The sequence below is a fragment of the Pan troglodytes genome, chromosome 8 (genome assembly GCF_028858775.2).
Source record: "Pan troglodytes isolate AG18354 chromosome 8, NHGRI_mPanTro3-v2.0_pri, whole genome shotgun sequence".
NCBI classification, from domain to species: Eukaryota; Metazoa; Chordata; class Mammalia; order Primates; family Hominidae; genus Pan; species Pan troglodytes.
The window spans coordinates 33,768,147-33,786,803 of NC_072406.2; the positions used below are offsets into that span (position 1 = coordinate 33,768,147).

The 18,657-nt window shown below is 36.6% G+C and overlaps 1 protein-coding gene across 10 annotated transcripts in view; it reads right to left on the bottom strand.

Moving 5' to 3' along the window:
- Positions 1 to 1,330: 1,330 nt before the first annotated feature.
- Positions 1,331 to 18,657, bottom strand: part of NEBL (nebulette) — a 180,079-nt gene continuing 162,752 nt past the window's right edge. For 6 of the 10 annotated variants that reach the window (XM_063781457.1, XM_063781456.1, XM_063781458.1 and 3 more), the window contains 2 exons: positions 7,856 to 7,962; positions 6,094 to 6,596 (listed from right to left, as the gene is read on the bottom strand). In XM_063781457.1, coding sequence (XP_063637527.1) covers positions 6,420 to 6,596; positions 7,856 to 7,962 — 284 coding nt within the window. In that variant the 3' untranslated portion in view covers positions 6,094 to 6,419. Of the gene's footprint in view, positions 6,597 to 7,855; positions 7,963 to 14,211; positions 14,256 to 18,657 lie in introns of all 10 variants that reach the window. The other 4 variants (XM_063781459.1, XM_054660807.2, XM_001154532.8 and 1 more) reach the window with 2 other exon arrangements.

Here is an 18,657-nt window from a genome sequence, read left to right on the forward strand (position 1 = left end):
TCATGGTGGAAGGCGAAGGGAAAGCAAGGCGCTTTCTTCACAAGGTGGCAGAAAGGAGAATAAACAGAGGAGGAACTACCAAACACTTAGTAAACCATGAGATCTCGTGAGAACTCACTATCACGAGCACAGCATAGGGGAAACCGACCCTGTGATTCAATTACCTCCACCTGGTCTCTCCTTTGACACGTGTGGATTATGGAGATTATAGGGATTACAATTCAAGATGAGATTTTGGGTGGGAACACAGCCAAACCATATCAAAGCAGATTATATGAAGAAAAAAAAATTCCCCTTTTACATACTTTTTAGTTTATTATATATTTCTGTAGAAACTTATTTTGGTAGAAAAGTTGTTTGGTGCGCATGTCATAGTTACCTGTAAAACCTCACAAATGTTTAAGATAATAAAATTATAAGCACAGTCTATTTAAAAGCTAAATTATTTTTTGTCAGAAAAAAAAAATCTAAGGTATTCATTTCCTCTGTGGCCTGGGTTACAAAGAGTAAATTTATAATCGAATGGAAAAAAAAAAGTCTCAGAGGGAAAAAAGGTAGTGAATTCTTCAAATAAATAACTGTGCTGTCTTGTGATTTCAAATACAGTGTGCTTGATTCATAATACTATTAAAATATTCATTTCATACTTCTGGAATATGAAAAACAGAAAATCCAATATTTGGAAGAAGTGTTTATTCTATGAGCAGATGTCATCCGCAAAGTTTATCAATTTACAATTAGGAAGGATTATGAGCCAAAGAGAAAGTTTTACAAAATAATACAATAAGACTAGCATCCAAATCGCATAGATTTATATGAGAGTGAAAAATAGGGACTCACTTTTTCAATTATGGGAAGCGTAGGGGGGGAGAAAAGCAATTGTGTTCTGTGATAAATGAGCCTTTCTTAGCTGAGAAATCAGTTGCTTCCCATTTTATGTACTCAATTTGTGCACTTTCTATTCTATGCTCCAAACCATTTCTTTCATCTTATGAATAGAAGAAAATTAGAATTGTACTATTGAGGACATATGAGGAATTTATTCTTGAAATAAATTAACTACAATGATGCATTGTTGCAGTACTTTGATATAAAATCAGAAAGATACTGAGCTTGGAGAAGCATAATATTGTTATCACTTACAACTAAGTTTATTTGGGGGAGGAAAATATCTTGACTGATTCACCAATGTAAATGCACTGAAGGCAGCACACACCTCTGATGCGATTTGATGTGAGTTGTCATGTTAAATCTCAGACCCGGGGTATTAGGGTGCATTGCTTGCATCTAACAACCCATGCTCCAAGAAACCACGGTGAGAGCCAAGAAGTGAACCATTTTTTTTATATCCTGCATTTATTTAAGCAAACCAAATGTGTAGAGATAGGAAATTAATGTGTTATAATGTTTTACAAATACAGAGAGAAAACACAGAATATTAAGACCCTGAAGAGAGTGCATTTGAGAACGCAGTTCTATCATAGGAGACCACTTGCAGGGAACACATTAAAGCCATTGCTGACACAGCCATCTGTCATTCCTGGTTTGCCGTCACTCAAGTAGTTTCAATAGATAAATCGGTGATTTGCTTTTAAACAAATATTAATGATTAGGGTAGCCTTGAAGGGTTTGTAAGTGACTGTACTATACAATGTGATGGTAGGCTTAATGTGTCATTTCAATGCTGTTGTACATTATGCAGGGGAAATAATGTCTTATTACACATTAACTGCGACATCCACTAAAATGTGAACTAGTTTGCATAGGTTAGTCCTTTGGGCAGCACGATGTTGCTCTAGTCCACCAAGGCTTAAAGATTCACAGTGTAGAGGAAAAAAATATGAATTAAAGCATTTCTACTAAAATATATTTTAATAGCTGGTGTTAACAATTTGCATAACAAAAGCCAAATTATATTAGTAACATTGTAACATTCCGTGAAGCCCCTTCATTTGGAAAACATTCAATGTTTTCTTCAAAACTGTTACACTCTCAAAGTTAGTCTCGCAAATTAATCATCAACCACAATTCTACATATTTTGAAGCAAATAGAAGCCAAACTGTACAATGGTTCAATTTTGATCACAGGTCAAACATCAAGTTTCACATCATGCCTGTAATAGACTTGGTGCTGCTTCCTAAATGCTCAGCAATTCATTGCATGGACACTGGAGAATGGGACTGTGATGCAGTTTTCTCTTTTCCTTTAAAGTACATCATTCTTAACAGCAACTGGATTACAAAGAAGTGATACTATGCAAACTGGATACCATGTATCGAGCACAAAAAATCCTATGGCATTCCCAGGAATATACTGAAGTCATACAGACAACTGAGAAAATTTGCTCAAAGATTCTTCCAAGTTTATGGGTTCAAGTAGTCTAAGCATCACAGAATAATAACCACAGAAGCAACATACAATGCCTTGACTTTTTTGATCAATAGTTGACAGCTAGTTGCGAGGAAAGGGTCCAAAAGGCATGGAATACTTCAGAGACTTTTATTTTAGCATCCTTGTTAGTTTACATAGCTTCTTACTTAACTAAAAGCTCTCCCACCTCCATATCACCTTAACCAAAACAACCACAATCTAGCCACTTTTAGATTATCAGAAGCAAATCGCTAAGGTATAATTAATTTATGAAGTGAAGTTCATCTTGTGTAGTGAATCCAGCCTCACAATTATTCTATCTTACAATAGGCATTTTAAATCCCAAATCTAAAGTTAATGTTTATATAGCTCAACTCTATATAAATCCACAAAGAACCTTTCAGAAATAGATGGAAGAAGTCAGCATTTTCTAAAGTTCTAAATCTTTAGAGATAAAATACAATCAGCTAACACCTTTAATATCTGAGGAGCATCCCACTTCCCTACCACAAAAATATCAATCATGTGTAATAAAATATTACTATAGAATAGGCAGCAACTTGCTTGCTTGGTTTTCTTTCCAAGACCATACTAGACAAACAAGAGTAATCAAAAAGGCACCTATATTTGTATATATCTGTATTACAGTTTTGGTATATCTTTTATCCACTTTCTATAGGGATGTGTTATTAAAGATCACACACATTTTTTTCATCTTTTATTGAAAACATTCCACTGGAGATGGATGAACCTGAAAACGAGGTACATCCCTTGAACTTCCACTATCTTTTTAGAAAAAGTCTTGTTCCTCATTCCCAGAGTGCTGTCAAGCTCAGCGTGGAGAGGATAAGGAAAGACTGTGGCACATTGGAAAAACCAGATCTGCATCTTCTTCAAGAAATAAACCCAGTGGACAGAGAGGGGCTGGTCTAATCTTATCCATATTCCTACAAGGTGCTTGTGGAAACTGTGCTTACAAATGCCTGTGTGGTGTATGGAGGTCGAGGAGACCTGGGATCATCAAGAGCCTCCTCCATGGGCAGTTGATAACCAAATAAATATTTCAAACTGGGCTACACTGCAAGTGTGTAAACAATAACAAGAAGACATGAAGGATTCATTTTGCCATAGGTTAGAAATAGAAAGCTTTCTAGAGAACAAGAATTATTAGTAAAAACATGTACTACAAAAGCTTACAACAAAAGCAATATATTCTGTTGCTATACTTTGCTCAAGAGAGAGAGGATCCCTATACAGCTTTGTTTTCAGAACCTTTTAAAAGTGTATCAAACTGTTCCTTGTGCTTCTGTCAGGCTTGAGAACACATCAAACTTTAGAAAGTCAGGTGCATGCTCTCTGTGCTTGGACATTTACACAGTCATCTTTAACTCAATTTTTAAAATCTTCTTTAGCTGTCAGCTTCATGCACGAGATACCTGTTGCCAAATCGAAGGTGGGAGGGAAGCACGTGGAAAGTGGAAAAGTTGTTCAGGCATGTCATTTTTTTTTAAATGATGCTTTTAAAAATAGCACTTTGGTTTTATACACATATTTTTCCAATATTTCTCCTGAGATGCTTAACATCCTGACAAGCTTTATTAACAACTGCCAAATTATGGCCTGAAAAGCATGCAACATCTTGTTCAGTTTTAGTCTTCATTGTAAAACAACTACCCTTTAGTTAAATTCTGATCAGATCTTAATTCCTAAAGGCTTGAAGCAGAAATATTTTGCTATGCAAACATTATTATGTGAAGCTTAAAATTTTAGGAGACTTATTCCTCAAATATGTATTGACTTTTATGCTCAGTGAATCTGGTTTTGAAATTGGTGGATGAAATTACTTTCCTGATTACAAGCATTATTTCAAGTCAGTTTTCATTGCGGTTCCTATGCTATTTATCCAAAATTGTACCTGTCCTATATTTAGTCTGAAAATTTAATCAACAACTACTCTTTCTTATAATCACAAAAGAAAATGGCCTGCCTGGGTGAAATGTAAATATATACTTAGTAAAATAAAATTGAGCAGGTATTTTATCCTCAGTTTTAATGACAGATTTTTTTGCAAAAATATTGCAAGTTCAGTTTATTTTTGTAGGTTTGTGTACAATGTACCAAAACAGATATGGGGTTTTATCACTTTAATCACGACTGGCCATTTCAGTGAGAGAAAACCAGCCAAACCCCCTTAAAAGAAGTCTCCAGTTATTTGCCTGCATTTATTTTTTCAACTTTATGTCAGTGACATATAGATGCAGCTTCAGTGTGATAAAGCTTATTTACTCTTTTAGCCTAATAAAATGAAATCACAGATTTTCAAAAGCATGTGCTAACTTTCTAAAGTGGAAATAAATTAGCTTTGGCCTTTGGACTAGTAAACGTTTCCTTAAAAGATGTTTTACAGGATGTTTTGTTAATTTCCTTGAATATAACATTAAAGGCAGATATCCCCAAGACCCATACATTTTAGTACTTTTTTGCAATTTTGCTTTTTCGGTTTTATCATAACTGTGAAGTCAGACCCTAAGTGAATGCTACCCTGTTGCAGGTCACAGTAAAGGGCACAATCAGAAAAACACAGGGTTGCCGATGGGTGCCAGTGGCTTGGTGACCTGGACTGCAGACTCTGGATGAAATTTCAAGACCCACCAGCAAGGGCTAGCAAAAGCCTGCAAAGTCACTTATTTGAAAATCAAAACATGGCAACAATTTCTTTCTTAGAGAACAGGCTCTTGGGCCTGTACTGAAAAATCTCTGATGACATTCCTGTTTCATTCCCTTAAAAATGATTTAGAAAATAAAAGCAAAAAAAATGGAAAAGGACGTCTTTGATTAACCAGTTTTGGTGGCTAGATTTCCATTCCAGAATTTGAATACCATTTTCCAAAAGAAGACACCAGATCATCTCTGTATGGAATTGGTAACTTTGTTTGCTGAGTATTTTTCCAGTCACACTCCAGCTTCCATTGCTTCACTGGCTTCTGTTACATTTTCTTCACTTTGAAATCAATGGTGGCATTAAGTTAATCAAAGCTGTTCAATGGAACACCTAAATCGCTTGTTTACTAGAGTATACATGTTATTTCCTAAGATGTAAATCCTTCAAAACTAGAGTGCGATGCAGCAGGAAAATCTCAAGCATCTTTTCAAAGTATGTTTTTCTGATGAGCTGGCGACTAGAGGAAGAAAGGGCTTTTAGGTATCAGTCACCCTTTTTGCTTCAATAATAGGAACACGCAGTGCAGCTGCCTATGTTACAGAAGCTTGAATCTACATGACATGCAACAGGGTAAATGCTACTAGGGAAATTATATCAATGACATTATAATTTGCCCTTTGCAGAGTAGCTGTGAAGTTATTTGGTCCTGACATTCTGTGGAACTGAGCATAGACTTGGGTCCATAGAATATAAATAGAGAGTAGGACATGCCTTGGTACAAATGAGAAATAAATAGATCCCAGTCAGCCTAGGGAACAAGAAATTTCTCTGTTTAAAAGTTTCTAGATCCCTAAGGCCACCAGTCAATATAATTTTAACCAGACTGTCCTTCTGCCACTGTTTACACTTATTATATTGGGCAATTTTCACTAATATTGGAAATTGCCTCATGACTCAAAAGCAAAATGGGTTTGAAATTATTGGCTGCATTACAGAGTTAAGAGAATTGGCTTGGGGTGATTCCAAAGTGACAGCTAAGAAGTTTCAAACACACGCTACGTTTAAGGGACAATCAACTTCTCTATTAAAGTCTACAAAAATACATTTCCCAGAAGGGTTCAATAGCCAATCAAAGGAAACCATGAACACAATTAGCAGCACCAGGTATCCAGACACAATGATTTTTGTTTGTAGGAATTACTGAAAATGCTGCTGTTTTCAGCCCAGAGGTCATTCCTTCTTCCTGGTACCTGTGTGTCTAATTGTCAAAGGAAGGATACATCATTGTAAAATAATGGCCAAGTTGTCTTAAAAGTATCTTCTATCTTTTAAAAAGATTAGGTTTGGGATACATTAGAATAAAGCTCAAAGGGCAGGGAGAAATAATTAATTAACAAACTCAATGTAATTCGCTGGGAGCATTCCTGTTCTCCCTGTTCTCTGCACTGTGCCGTACATCCAGCCATCGTCAATGGGCTGCACGTTGACAATGTAGTCGCCGTCTCTAAAGGAGACCTCGTCTTCATCCTGGGCACTGTAATCGTACATGGCTCGGTAGGTCCTCTGAGAAAGGAAGAAGGGATTATACGATGAATGTCGAAATAGCTACAGCCACAAATTCCAATCACAACACACCGACCCACACATAAAGTAACTATTAGGAATGTTTTCAAACACATGTATCTCTGGAAATCTGTAAACCTAGCATCTCATTGTGCTGATCTCAAGTTTACTAGTCTAGCAAATAGCTTAATATTTTGGAACAGGGATAGAAAAGTCACTAAATACGACAGCTAGCCCATCAAAAAGTAGGCTTTGAAATAATAAAGCCAAGTTCCCCCCACCTTCAGATAACCCCAGAAGCCTTAGATAATATGTGATTTCATATTCTTCAGAGAACAAAACTCGTCATATGTCAGAGAAGTCCAAATCTCTCCTGGCAATGTACTTTTCTTAAGTTGATGTTAAAAATGTTCATTTCCTCTTAAAACTATGTAAAACAAATGAAAGAAAAAACTCATAACATACTCACTATATAGGTTTCTGTATCACTGTGAGAGAAATTTAGCATATAAGTGTCCTGAATGCTAAGGTACATACTCAATTGTACTTATTATATTATGATTATAATGAGTTTTCCTATATTTGTTTTTGTTTAAGGCTAAGCATTTAGCTAACATTAACATCAGACAATCTCAAAATCAAGTACATTCACAGACTGAGGACATGGCTGGGACCCAAAGAATTTTAGAGCGATTCAAGTTACTGGACAGTGTAGAAGAGTTTTCTAGGTGTTGAGGCAAAGACCAAGAGACTATGTTGAGGGCTTGTAGAAGCCAAGTATAACTAGCAAATGTTGAACACTTCTTCCAAGTTTTACACTGAATATATGAACCGGTTCTTCAAGATTTCCAATGGGGGATTTGAAGATATATTTTGGCCACATAATTTAGGCTTTTGTGTTCATTTTGATTAAGATGAACTTGTAAATACAACCATCAAATACCCATGCTCCTAAGGCATGAGTAAAGATCATAATCGGCTAGTACCAATCATGAAGTAACAACTAGGATACTGTACTGGTAGATTCTTTGTATGTTTTATTGTTTTATGTAATGCTTATTAATGCCTTCCTTTCTCAACAGTTTACCTCTGTAAGTTTTTTGCTTCCTTCAAAAGAGTTGTATAAATGGCAACACATCATCATTTATCTTTAAATGAAAATACCCAATATTCAATTCAACTCTATTCCACATGTATTTACATGCTTGAGGGGAAATGGGAAGACCAGATAAGGAGGAACGTATCAAATGGACACTTACTAGATTTGGTGAATGCTGCATTGATCTCATGGATGACACACTGGTCTGGTGCATGTAGCCATAGCCTTGGGAATGGCTTTGCTGATAGGCTCCGGGAAGAACAGGTGCTGCATGTTAAACATACACACACACAAAGATTCCTTAAAGTTAGCCTCGAAATACCCATCCCAAACCCTCAGAGTGATGTTATGCTCTGCTAGAAGCTTCTGAAACAAAATGCCTTTTCAGTGTTGTGAAATTTAAGTTGCAGTGTTATAAGTGATCTCTAGATTAGTAGAAATCTTAGTAATTGGGGACACATAAAGAAACTCAGCTTAGCATGCAGTTAAATATGCTTTAAATATTCTTGTGGCTCTATTGCAGATGCTCTGTTAAAAACATAAACAAAAATTGTCCATACTCCCTTAATGAAATCATGTTTTTATTCGACCATGTGATCCTTTTAGGCATTTTCCAAAAGAAAAATAAGAATTTTAAAGGAATTTAATGATAGAGTATAAGTGTTTTCACAGGGTATTTCTCATATAACAGATACTGTCAATATTTCAAGACATACAGCTGAATGTTACTTTTACAAAGACGGCCAACATAACGTATGTTTAGCAACACGTTTGTTCAGTAGTTAACAAAAAGTCCATACCCTTTAAAGAAACATTTACTTAGAATATATGAAGTCTTTATTTTACGAAGAAGTGATATTCAGCTGACTTATCAAGACTAAATAAGTCAGCTAAATATGTTACAAAAGCCTGAGAAACCAAATCCTTAAAGAATTTCATAAACATTATTCTTCTATATTAAAAAAGTATCAAAATAGTATTCATTTAGTATGTGCTCTCCAAACCACTAATTATGACATTCAAAAGGCATAGTTCCTGTTTTGAAGAACTCGGAAATCTAGAGAAGCCAACACAGAAGCTAGATTTTAAAATCCCACAGAATCAGCAGACATATGCTTGTGTGTTTCTCTGTGAATGTGTTTAAGTTATCTGTGACCAGAAACATGAGCTATAAATGAGGGTATTTTCATAGCATGCCCTTCATTGTCTTTTGGATAATTTATATGCTACATTAGTAAAACTTATAGTCATATGTGCTATAAAATATATAATAGTTTGCCATTTTTGTTTAACCAGGTTGAGTATATAAAGTAATTATAATGGGTTGATTTATTCAGAACAGTTTTTATAATAAAAGAAATAAGATTTAATTCTGAGTGTTATGAATAATATTTTATAAGTAGAAAATTCACTCTAATAAGTGAGATCATCAATACTTTAAAGAAGTTTAATCATCAGAAAATTACAAATCATTTAATATGTTCTCCAGATGATAATTATATTAGATTGAAAGGGGATTTTTTAAATAGTTCTTGAGTGAATTTATCTTATAAAGTTATTACAAATTATGCTTAATGTCCAGATAGGGGACCAAAGAGAAACTGCCAAGATCTCCACTTGAATTATAGCATATTGCAAAGTCATTAAAACATCATTAAATATCAAACACTTCAGAAAAGAACACTTTTTAACATTATCAACAAAATTTAAATATTTGATATCAACAGATGTTAAAGATATTGTCAAAATCCACTCACGAAGAAAAAAGAATGAAATTCCCATAGATCTCCAAGCCCACTTAATTAGCTGAGTAGGGAGGCTTTTCTATATTAGACTCCGGAAGCCTTGTCCATTGATTCATTCACTGTCTCTGCTCTCAGCAAATATTTATCAGTTAATGCGTGCAAAGAGCATACTGCATTTCCTGGCACATAGTAAGCCTTCACAAATGGTAACAATAATTATTACTGTCCCCTATGTTCAAGGCATGCCAGGAAGAAAAGGGGTGACAAAAACAATTGCTCTCCTGGAGCACCGAGGGTCTTGGGCACCTGGCCTTTTACCCAATTAACGAAATGGCACTGGCTACTCAGGGTATTTCCAATTAAATGATTCAGGCTGCATACCCCAGACTGTTAGTCTTGCACTGGTTTTTAACCATTTAAACAACTCATGGCTTCATTAATTACTACTTGAATCTATTCGTAAAATTTGAAAGATTAAATATAAACATCTCTGTAAATTTATACAAATTAAATTCTAATTCATTGTTACACCATTTAACTGTGAACTTTAGGTTTTAATGTGTAGAGGTAAGCACAGCCATCTTTAAATGTTTAAGAAAAACTTTCAGGAATGGACATTGAAAAATTTGGGAAAATAGGCTATCTCACACTCTGTAATACATTTAGGTTCACCTGGTTTATACATCACAGTCCCAGCTTAGTGCCTGTTAAGTACTGACAATTCAAGAATGTTGCTTAACAATGTTTTCTCATTTTGGCTTTCAAAAAATAAGTATGCTGGGTATGGTGGCTCACGCCTGTAATCCCAGCACTTTGGAAGGCCAAAGCAGGAGGACTGCTTGAGCCCAGAAGTTTTGAGACCAGCCTGAGCAACATAGCAGACTCTGTCTCTACTAAAAATAAAAATAAAACAAATACCTGTGTGTGGTGGTGGATGCCTGTGATCCCACCTACTTGGAAGGTTGAGGTGGGAGGATTGCTTGTATCTGGGAGGTCAAGGCTGCCATGTGATCTCACCACTACACTCCAGCCTGGGTGACAGAGAGCAACCTTATCTCAAATTTTTTATATATATATATATATACACACACACACACACATACACATACACACACACGTATATATATGTATAGATATATGTATATATATGTGTGTATACGTGTATATATGTGTGTGTGTATATATATATATACACACACACACGTTATATTTATGCCTACTCCTTACTTATATCTGACTTTCAAAGGGAACCTGTGCTACTGTCAAATATAGCAAGAAAAGAAAGTAATGTATTAGTCCTAAATGTGTATATGTTGCAGACAGCAGGGAAGGGAGTTTAGAATGAGAAACTTTGGAATAAACATAAGCCATCTATCTAGCCCTTGCAGTTTATCTTCATGCCTTTATTGATTATTCTCATTTGCTATCTGGCTGAATTAGTTATTAAAAAGTTTCTTTGGGATTATAAAACCTAGTTATCTACCTTATACTTGGTACAATAAAAGAGTTTTTAGGGAACTCCTACAGGGGTTATAAAAAAAATAACTGATGGGTCACACCTGTAATCCCAGCACTTTGGTAGGCTGAGGTGGGCAGATCACTGGAGGTCAGGGGTTCAAGACCAGCCTGGCCAACATGGTGAAACCATCTCTACTAAAAATACAAAAAATTAGCTGGGCATGGGGTGTGTGCCTGTAATCCCAGCTACTCGGGAGGCTGAGGCAGGAGAATCACTTGAACCCATGAGGAGGAGGTTGCAATGAACCGAGATCATGCCACTGCACTCCAGCCTGGGCGACAGAGTGAAACTCTGTCTCAAAACAAACAAACAAACAAAAAAACAAAAACAAAGACAAACATAATTGAAAGCCTAAAGAAATCAACTTAGTAAAAGCAAATAGCAATTTAAGAAGAGGCATAAACACTGCTTTTCTATTGTTATGCTACAGGAATGCCTTTTTTGGAAACTTAGGTAAATAAAACAAGCAAAAGGAAATCTAAAGCAATGGCTTTACATTTGGTTCACTGAGAATTTGGTTGAAAGATAGCTATTCCATGTATGAGATTTCTTCTATGAACATGTGGAATCAAAGGATTTTTTTTTTTTTTGAGAAAAGGATAGTCCATTCAATAAATGGTGCTAGGAAAACCAGATGTTCACGTGCAGAAGAATGGCATTGCATCTGTATCTCATACCTTATAAATAAATCAACTCAAAATGGGATACGGACCTAAATATAATATCTGAAACCATAAAACTACTGGAAGAAAACAAGGAAATAGTTTGTTGAAGTTGGTTTGGGCAAATTTTTAAAAAGTAAGATGTTAGGTTAATTTGGCAACAAACAAGGGCTTTTTAATCAAAGAGTAAAAGCATAGTGCCCTGTTTATTAAACTAGTCATCAGATACCATTAGCATTGCTACAAATGGGGGACAATGGCTTTTCTAACCAAAGAGTTTGAGTTTGACAGGTTGTTTTATGTCAACAAGATTAAAGCCACAAATTATAGTTTTAGTTATACTAAGTCAATGAAAATACACAGAAGTGTGACTCAAATTTCACTTCACATTGGTAAGATTTATTGACCAAAGATCTAGAAGCTGACTAAAGCTCTAAGCATTTCAGGCTCTATATGGAATATTCTACAATATTTATAATATCAAAATGTCTCTTCTACTGTACAATAAAGTACTTCCACAGATAGGCTATTTTCTGTTTAATGTTTATTATTAAAATGGAAAGAGATAAAACCAAAATAAAGTAGTGAATACATGTGAAGATCATAAAAGAGAAGATGAAAAGGGAGGAAGAAAAGTTTTGTTTTTTGGTTTGTTTGTGTTTTTTGAGATGGGGTCTCACTCTGTCACCCAGGCTGTAGAGTAGTGATGTGATCACAGCTTACTTCAGCCTCAAACTCCTGGACTCAAGGGATCCTCCTGCCTCAGCCTCCCAAGTAGCTGGACATATGCCACCATGCGCAGCTGATTTTTTTTTTTTTTTCCCTACACACAGGATCTTGCTACATTGCCCAACCTGGTCTCAAATTCTCAGTCTCAAGCAATCCTCTTGTCTCAGACTCCCAAACCACTGGGATTATGGGCGTGAGCACTGCACCCTGCTAAGAACATTTTAAGAGGCTCACCAAATCTGAAACTGGAAAAGCGGAAATATACGTAAATACACAAAGATTAGAGTAAATGAAAGGAAGAAATGTACCCACAAGAAACGTTGAAGAGTACTCAAAAAGAAGTTCATTGTGGGGGATGTACGCAGAGTGCGTGAAAGAAGAGAATATGATTAAGTGTCCTTGGTGTGCATGGTGCTTTGTATGCCATCATTTAATTACTGCGACAACTATCTAAAACAGATACCATTCCCATTTTACAGAACAAAATACAACAGAGGCTGAGAGATTGAACGGGAAGGCAGCAGAAAAATTATTTGTGTAGTGAAGCCACAGTTAAGGTTTCAAGTCATCAAAGAAAAGGTGAAGGTTTTGAAGGCCCCTCAATGACTATAGAGATACAGTCGATGGCCAAATTCCAAATAGAAAAAAAAAAAAAGAAAAGAAAGAAAGAAAAAGAAAAAGAAAAAAAATAGTACTTTAACTATAGATGTAATGTGAAAAGAGAAAATAATTTGGTTTTTTTTCTATGGGCTTACTTTTTGAAAGCATCCAGAAAAAGGGAGAAAATCACCATTCAGAAATTTCCCAATAAAGAGTCTAGGATAAAATGCAACTATTGTCATATTTTCTAACACTTGACTACTGTTTTATCAGCTAATGTATGTCAAATAACTTAATGAGGTTTTGTTTTTCTTTTTAGGACAAAGAACCCCTATTTAGACAATCAGAGAGGAATTGCTAAAAGAGAAAGTATGACTATGCTGCTAGTTTTGAAGTAAGTATTAAATAATGAACTAGATCCTAGTTAAATCCTGTCTAGTCCTGGCCGGGCATGGTGGCTCACGCCTGTAATCCCAGCACTTTGGGAGGCCGAGGCAGGCAGATTGCTTGAGCTCAGGAGTTCGAGACCAGCCTGGCCAATATGGTGAAATCCCAACTCTACTAAAATTACAAAAAATTAGCTGGGCTTGGTGGCAGGTACCTGTAATCCCAGCTACTTGGGAGGCTGAGGCAGGAGAATTGTTTGAACCTGTGAAGAGGAGGTTGCAGTGAGCTGAGATCGTGCCTTTTCACTCCAGCCTAGGTGACAAGAGCAAAATAATTCTGTCTCAAAAAAAAAAAAAAAAAAAAACTCCTGTCTAGTCCATGAGCAAGGTGGCTGTGCTGCTTGGTTATAACATAGGGCCATGGTATGGACCTTTCTGCTCAAATTGCTTTTACACATGTCACTGAGAGTTTCATGTCAAAGCCTCAAGTCCTATTCACATCTGATCACAAGCCATAAGTGGGAGCTAAGTCCACAAAGTTTATATGCAATCTAGAAACAAGATGCTATTTTTTAATCTGAAAGGATTCTTAGCACTACAGAAACCCCTTTTCCTTCCCTGCAGGATACAGAAGCCAGCCAGATTGCCTCTAGATTTTAGTTTGCAGATTCTTAATTATAAGCTCTGAATAGGGAAGTGCCGAAGAAACAGGCTTACTGCATAATAAACTAAGAATACACAGACTTCAGTATAAAAATGAAGTGCTCTATAATTGAGTTAAAACCACCAAGTTTTAAAGACATGCCTAATCATCGTAATACAAAATAATCAAGCTCAAGCTTTTGGAATCATTTAAAAATAAAAGCAGTCATTACTGTTTTATATGTTAAATCTTCAGTTTCAGCAGGAGCAACGAACCCTGGAAAGGAAGGACAGGAGATTAAGGACTGAGGACAGAGGAAGAATCAGTTATTTGCAGTGTTTTCAACCCTGACTGCATATGACGTGCAGGTCCCCCACACCAATTATAATAAATCAGAATCTAGGGTGACGGTAAAGGAAATTGCATAATGGTGTCTTATTTTTCTTTCTTTCTTTCTTTCTTTTTTTTTTAACGCAGGATCTGGCTCTGTCACCCAGGCTGGAGTGCAGTGATGCCATCTCAGCTCACTGCAGCCTCCATCTCCCAGGCTCAAGCGATCCTCCCACCACAGCCTCCCAAGTAGCTGGGACTACAGGTGCATGCTACCACACCCAGCTCATTTTTCTGTGTTTTTCATAGAGATGGGGTTTTTCCATGTTTCCCAGACTGGTCTCAAACTCCTGGGCTCAAGCCATCCATCCACCTTGGCCTCCCAAAATGCTGGGATTACAGGAGTGAGCCACTGTGTCTGGCTGGTGTCTTGTTTTTTCAAATGAGCAGCCACAATGCGGACCTACTGAACTGGCGGGCTTCATTCACCCCCATTTGACAGGAATTTAGGGGCATATGTGGCTCTATTTTAAACACGCTATTTCCCCAATTCCCTCTTTTCCCCCAGTGCTTTGTTTCCAATATCTGTGGAGGCGAATGTTTGAACCTGGGCCTCGGGAAGCAGCCTGGGACTGCAGGAAGAAATCCAAGTCAAGAGAAAGCTCATTGTAGAATAATTTGGAGGTTAGCGTGCAACATTCCTGGGAAAGCCAGTGCCACGAGGCGAGGGGAAGCGGACCCCATTTCCTTGGGGTGGAGCAGAGCAGGACCTGGCGGTCATCAGCTGAGAGGAAGGAGGAAGTGTACAGCCTAAAATGTCTTTGCAAAATCAAAAATCCTCTCTCAAGCCAATGCTAGGATCCTAATAATCAATTCTCTTCCTCTAGACTCTCATATTATCTTTGTTTTAATTTTCTAGTTTTAGCTAAATGTTATTTCTATTCCTATAATGTATCCTGTTTATAGTATATACTATATCCTGCTTACTGCTGACCATACTACAGTAATACATACTACTTATAGTGATAAAACAATTATTGCCATTATTACTTTAAGATTGCAAATCTATTTATTGTGGTGAAATATACATACCATAAATGTATCCTTTTAATCGTTAAGTGTACAGTTGTTTGACATTAAGCATATTCATATTGTGCAACCTGCAAATCTTTATAAGAAAATGCAACCTACATAAAAGTATTTAAGCACTCAGGTGTATACCCCTGTGAAAGTTAGTGGGAGAAAGAGGTAACATAAGACTCTACTTCCCCAGGAATACAGAATCTGCATACAATAAAAGTTTAATAATATAAGTAAAATGCTTACAACCCCGTTAGCTCAAGATTTTACTAGTTTAGCTCTTAAAGTTCTGCTTTTCAGGAACATCCTTAGTCTCGGGCAATTTGGGATGTTCGGTTTTCTTCCTTACAATGTTCCAGCCCTGCGCTTAGGATGTCACATGCTTTAGTTGGTGTAATTGTCACCACAATCTTCTTTTCACCAACAAAGGAGCTGAAGGTTAGCAGATTAAGTAATTTGGTCAAATATCAGAAATGAGGGGGAGCCAGAATTTAATGCCAAAAATCTGACTTCAGAACCCAAACTCTTGACTATACTAAACCCAAATTATTACAGAAGAAATGACAAAACAGTGTGAGATTAATTTCAAAATAACCACTGTGAATTCAGAAAAGTGTAAGAGTACTATGGCATGTTGAGCAGAGAAGCTTCTAGGAGTAAGAAGACTGGATCTGAAGTTTGAAAAGGAGGCGGTCAACCCTTCCTGCTTGGGGCAGTAGAAGTGAGAAACAGGGAAAGGTAAAGAAAAATGAGTTTAAATGCACAGGATATGTGCCACCCAGGCTTGTTAGGCTCATAGAGGTTACTCTATTTGTCATTAATTTGTGTGTATATGTGTGGTAAACATTCAACCAGAATTTTATGTGTATGTGGTTGATGAGGTATGCTAAAACAGCTCTGGAAGAAATTATAGAGGCAGAAATTCATCCACTTTTGGAAAAGCAAACTCAAATAAAGTAGCATCATTTCTGAAGCAATGACTTTTAGATTTATCGTAAGAGTCATTTTAGCATCTGACAGGTCTCTGGGGAGAGACAGTGTGCATGTGCAATGTGTGTGTGTGTGTGTGTGTGTGTGTGTGTGTGTGTGTGTGTGTATGTCAGATTAATTTTTGTTTCTTTTTCCCATTGCCAATACCAACCTATTTTATCCAGGGCAAATATTTAGTCGCCTTATCTTGTATGATAAATTTCAAGCCTATGTTCAATATCATGTCTCCTAAAGTGACTTCAACCACATTCCCACTGAGTGACAACGGCTGCATAATGATGGCACCTAGAAATCTTCAAAGTCACTGTGTACAACGCTGCCTGAAAAAGATCTCCCACCATCAGTATTAGAATAAGCAATGCTGTCACCAACATATGAAAGATTTAGTTGAAAATACAATTAATTCCATGAGATTTTTGACCATTTTCTTCCCTAAATATATATAACCAGGTTTATAATATTCCTTAAATATTAATGGATTAAAGATTCTTTATTGCCTGTGAACTGCAAAAGGAAACATACATACTTTGTACTTTTTAAACTACATATGCAGACATTACATTTCAGCATTTCATTGATATATTTGACTTAGTTGTCTCAAATGAGAACTTCTAGGCTGGGCACGGTGGCTCATGCCTGCAATCCCAGCATTTTGGGAGGCTGAGGCGGGTGGATCATTTGAGGTCAGGAGTTCGAGACCAGCCTGGCCAACACAGTGAAATCACACCTCTACTAAAATACAAAAATTAGCAGGGCATAGTGGTGGGCGCCCATTATCCCAGCTTCTCAGAAGGCTGAGGAGAATCGCTTGAACCCAGGAGGCAAAGGTTGCAGTGAGCCGAGATTGCACTATTGCACTCCAGCCTGGGGTGACAAGAGTGAAACTCAGTCTCAAACAAGAAAAAAAAAAAAAAGAACTTCTCTAAAATATTATTTTGGGGACTCTGCAGTTCCTAAATATTGAAAAAACACACAACATTAGTTGTATTTTTAATTTTCCACCAGTTAAACTTAATTAGCCTCACAAACCAAGAAAATCAGTACATTTTGATTTTGAAGCCAACTGCTTTTTCTCTAGAAAAAATTAGTCTGCAAATGTTCTGACAGAACTGAGCTAAACCATAATATGGTTTAAATACAACTAGATAGCTTTAGATTTTAGAATTTCTGCTATTTTACTTCGGAATAATCTAGCCCATTTACTTCTACATTTAGATTCGAATTGCCACTTCCATTTTTTTCCCTCAGATTTGTTTCTCATTTTATCTCTCTTAGGATAAACTCTGCAAGTTGTAACTATAATTCAAACCACAAATATAAGCAGGATTGTCGGTGAGGGAAAAGAAAATAATTTCTTCCCCAAATGATAGAGTCTTTAATAATTATTCTCATGGCACAAAATCCATGTGGTATATGTCTGTGTGCACACGAACACATGTGAGCTATCCCCCAAAACAAGACAGAAAGAAAAGAAAGGAATGTACAGTGCAGATACATATGTAGCTTCCTGATAAGAACTACATAACTTTGGGCAGTTCTTCGATAAGGGGAAAGCAATTCAGAACATACAACTGGCAGGTAGACAGAGATGCTATTTCCAGTAATGTATCCCTACCACTAAGACTAGCTTGTAGATGCAAATTATGCCATGACTGAAGAGTTAGCTCACAGCAAATCCCAGTTTTCCTCAGTGAATACTACTGCCCATGTTGTATAAATCAATATTTAATATGAAGATTCATTACTCGAGTACAATGAAAGAAATTGTCATTATTCCACTGCAGAGGATATTCTAGAAATACGTATTGGATCAATGCATGTAACATTTTTTAAAGACTTAAAATGGCATGGCCTTTGGTTTTTCTTGAACTAATGTATTCTAATACTGACCCTTAGACAATACCATCAATCCATAAGGAGTTCTGATATGTAGTTTTACACTAGACATGCTAAGTGACAAGCCACACTAAATATCATAAATAGACATATCTTGGTGCTGATTAAATTGCTGAATGGGCACATATATATTTTCCAACAAACAGTCATATATAAAACTGACTCGATGTGTCCCCAACATGATCTCAAGATACAGAAATACGAGAAAGTAAATGTGAATGATTGTCTGGGTCTCAGAGGGCCCAAATTCTCTATGTGGGTCTGAACAAACAGGCAGGTATGAAGATTCCCTGCCAGGTAGGGAGGTCAACAGGTTGACTGCACACAATTGTAAGGATAGTTAGACAGGAGCAAGGTAAGAACTTGACAGACAGAACAGTAG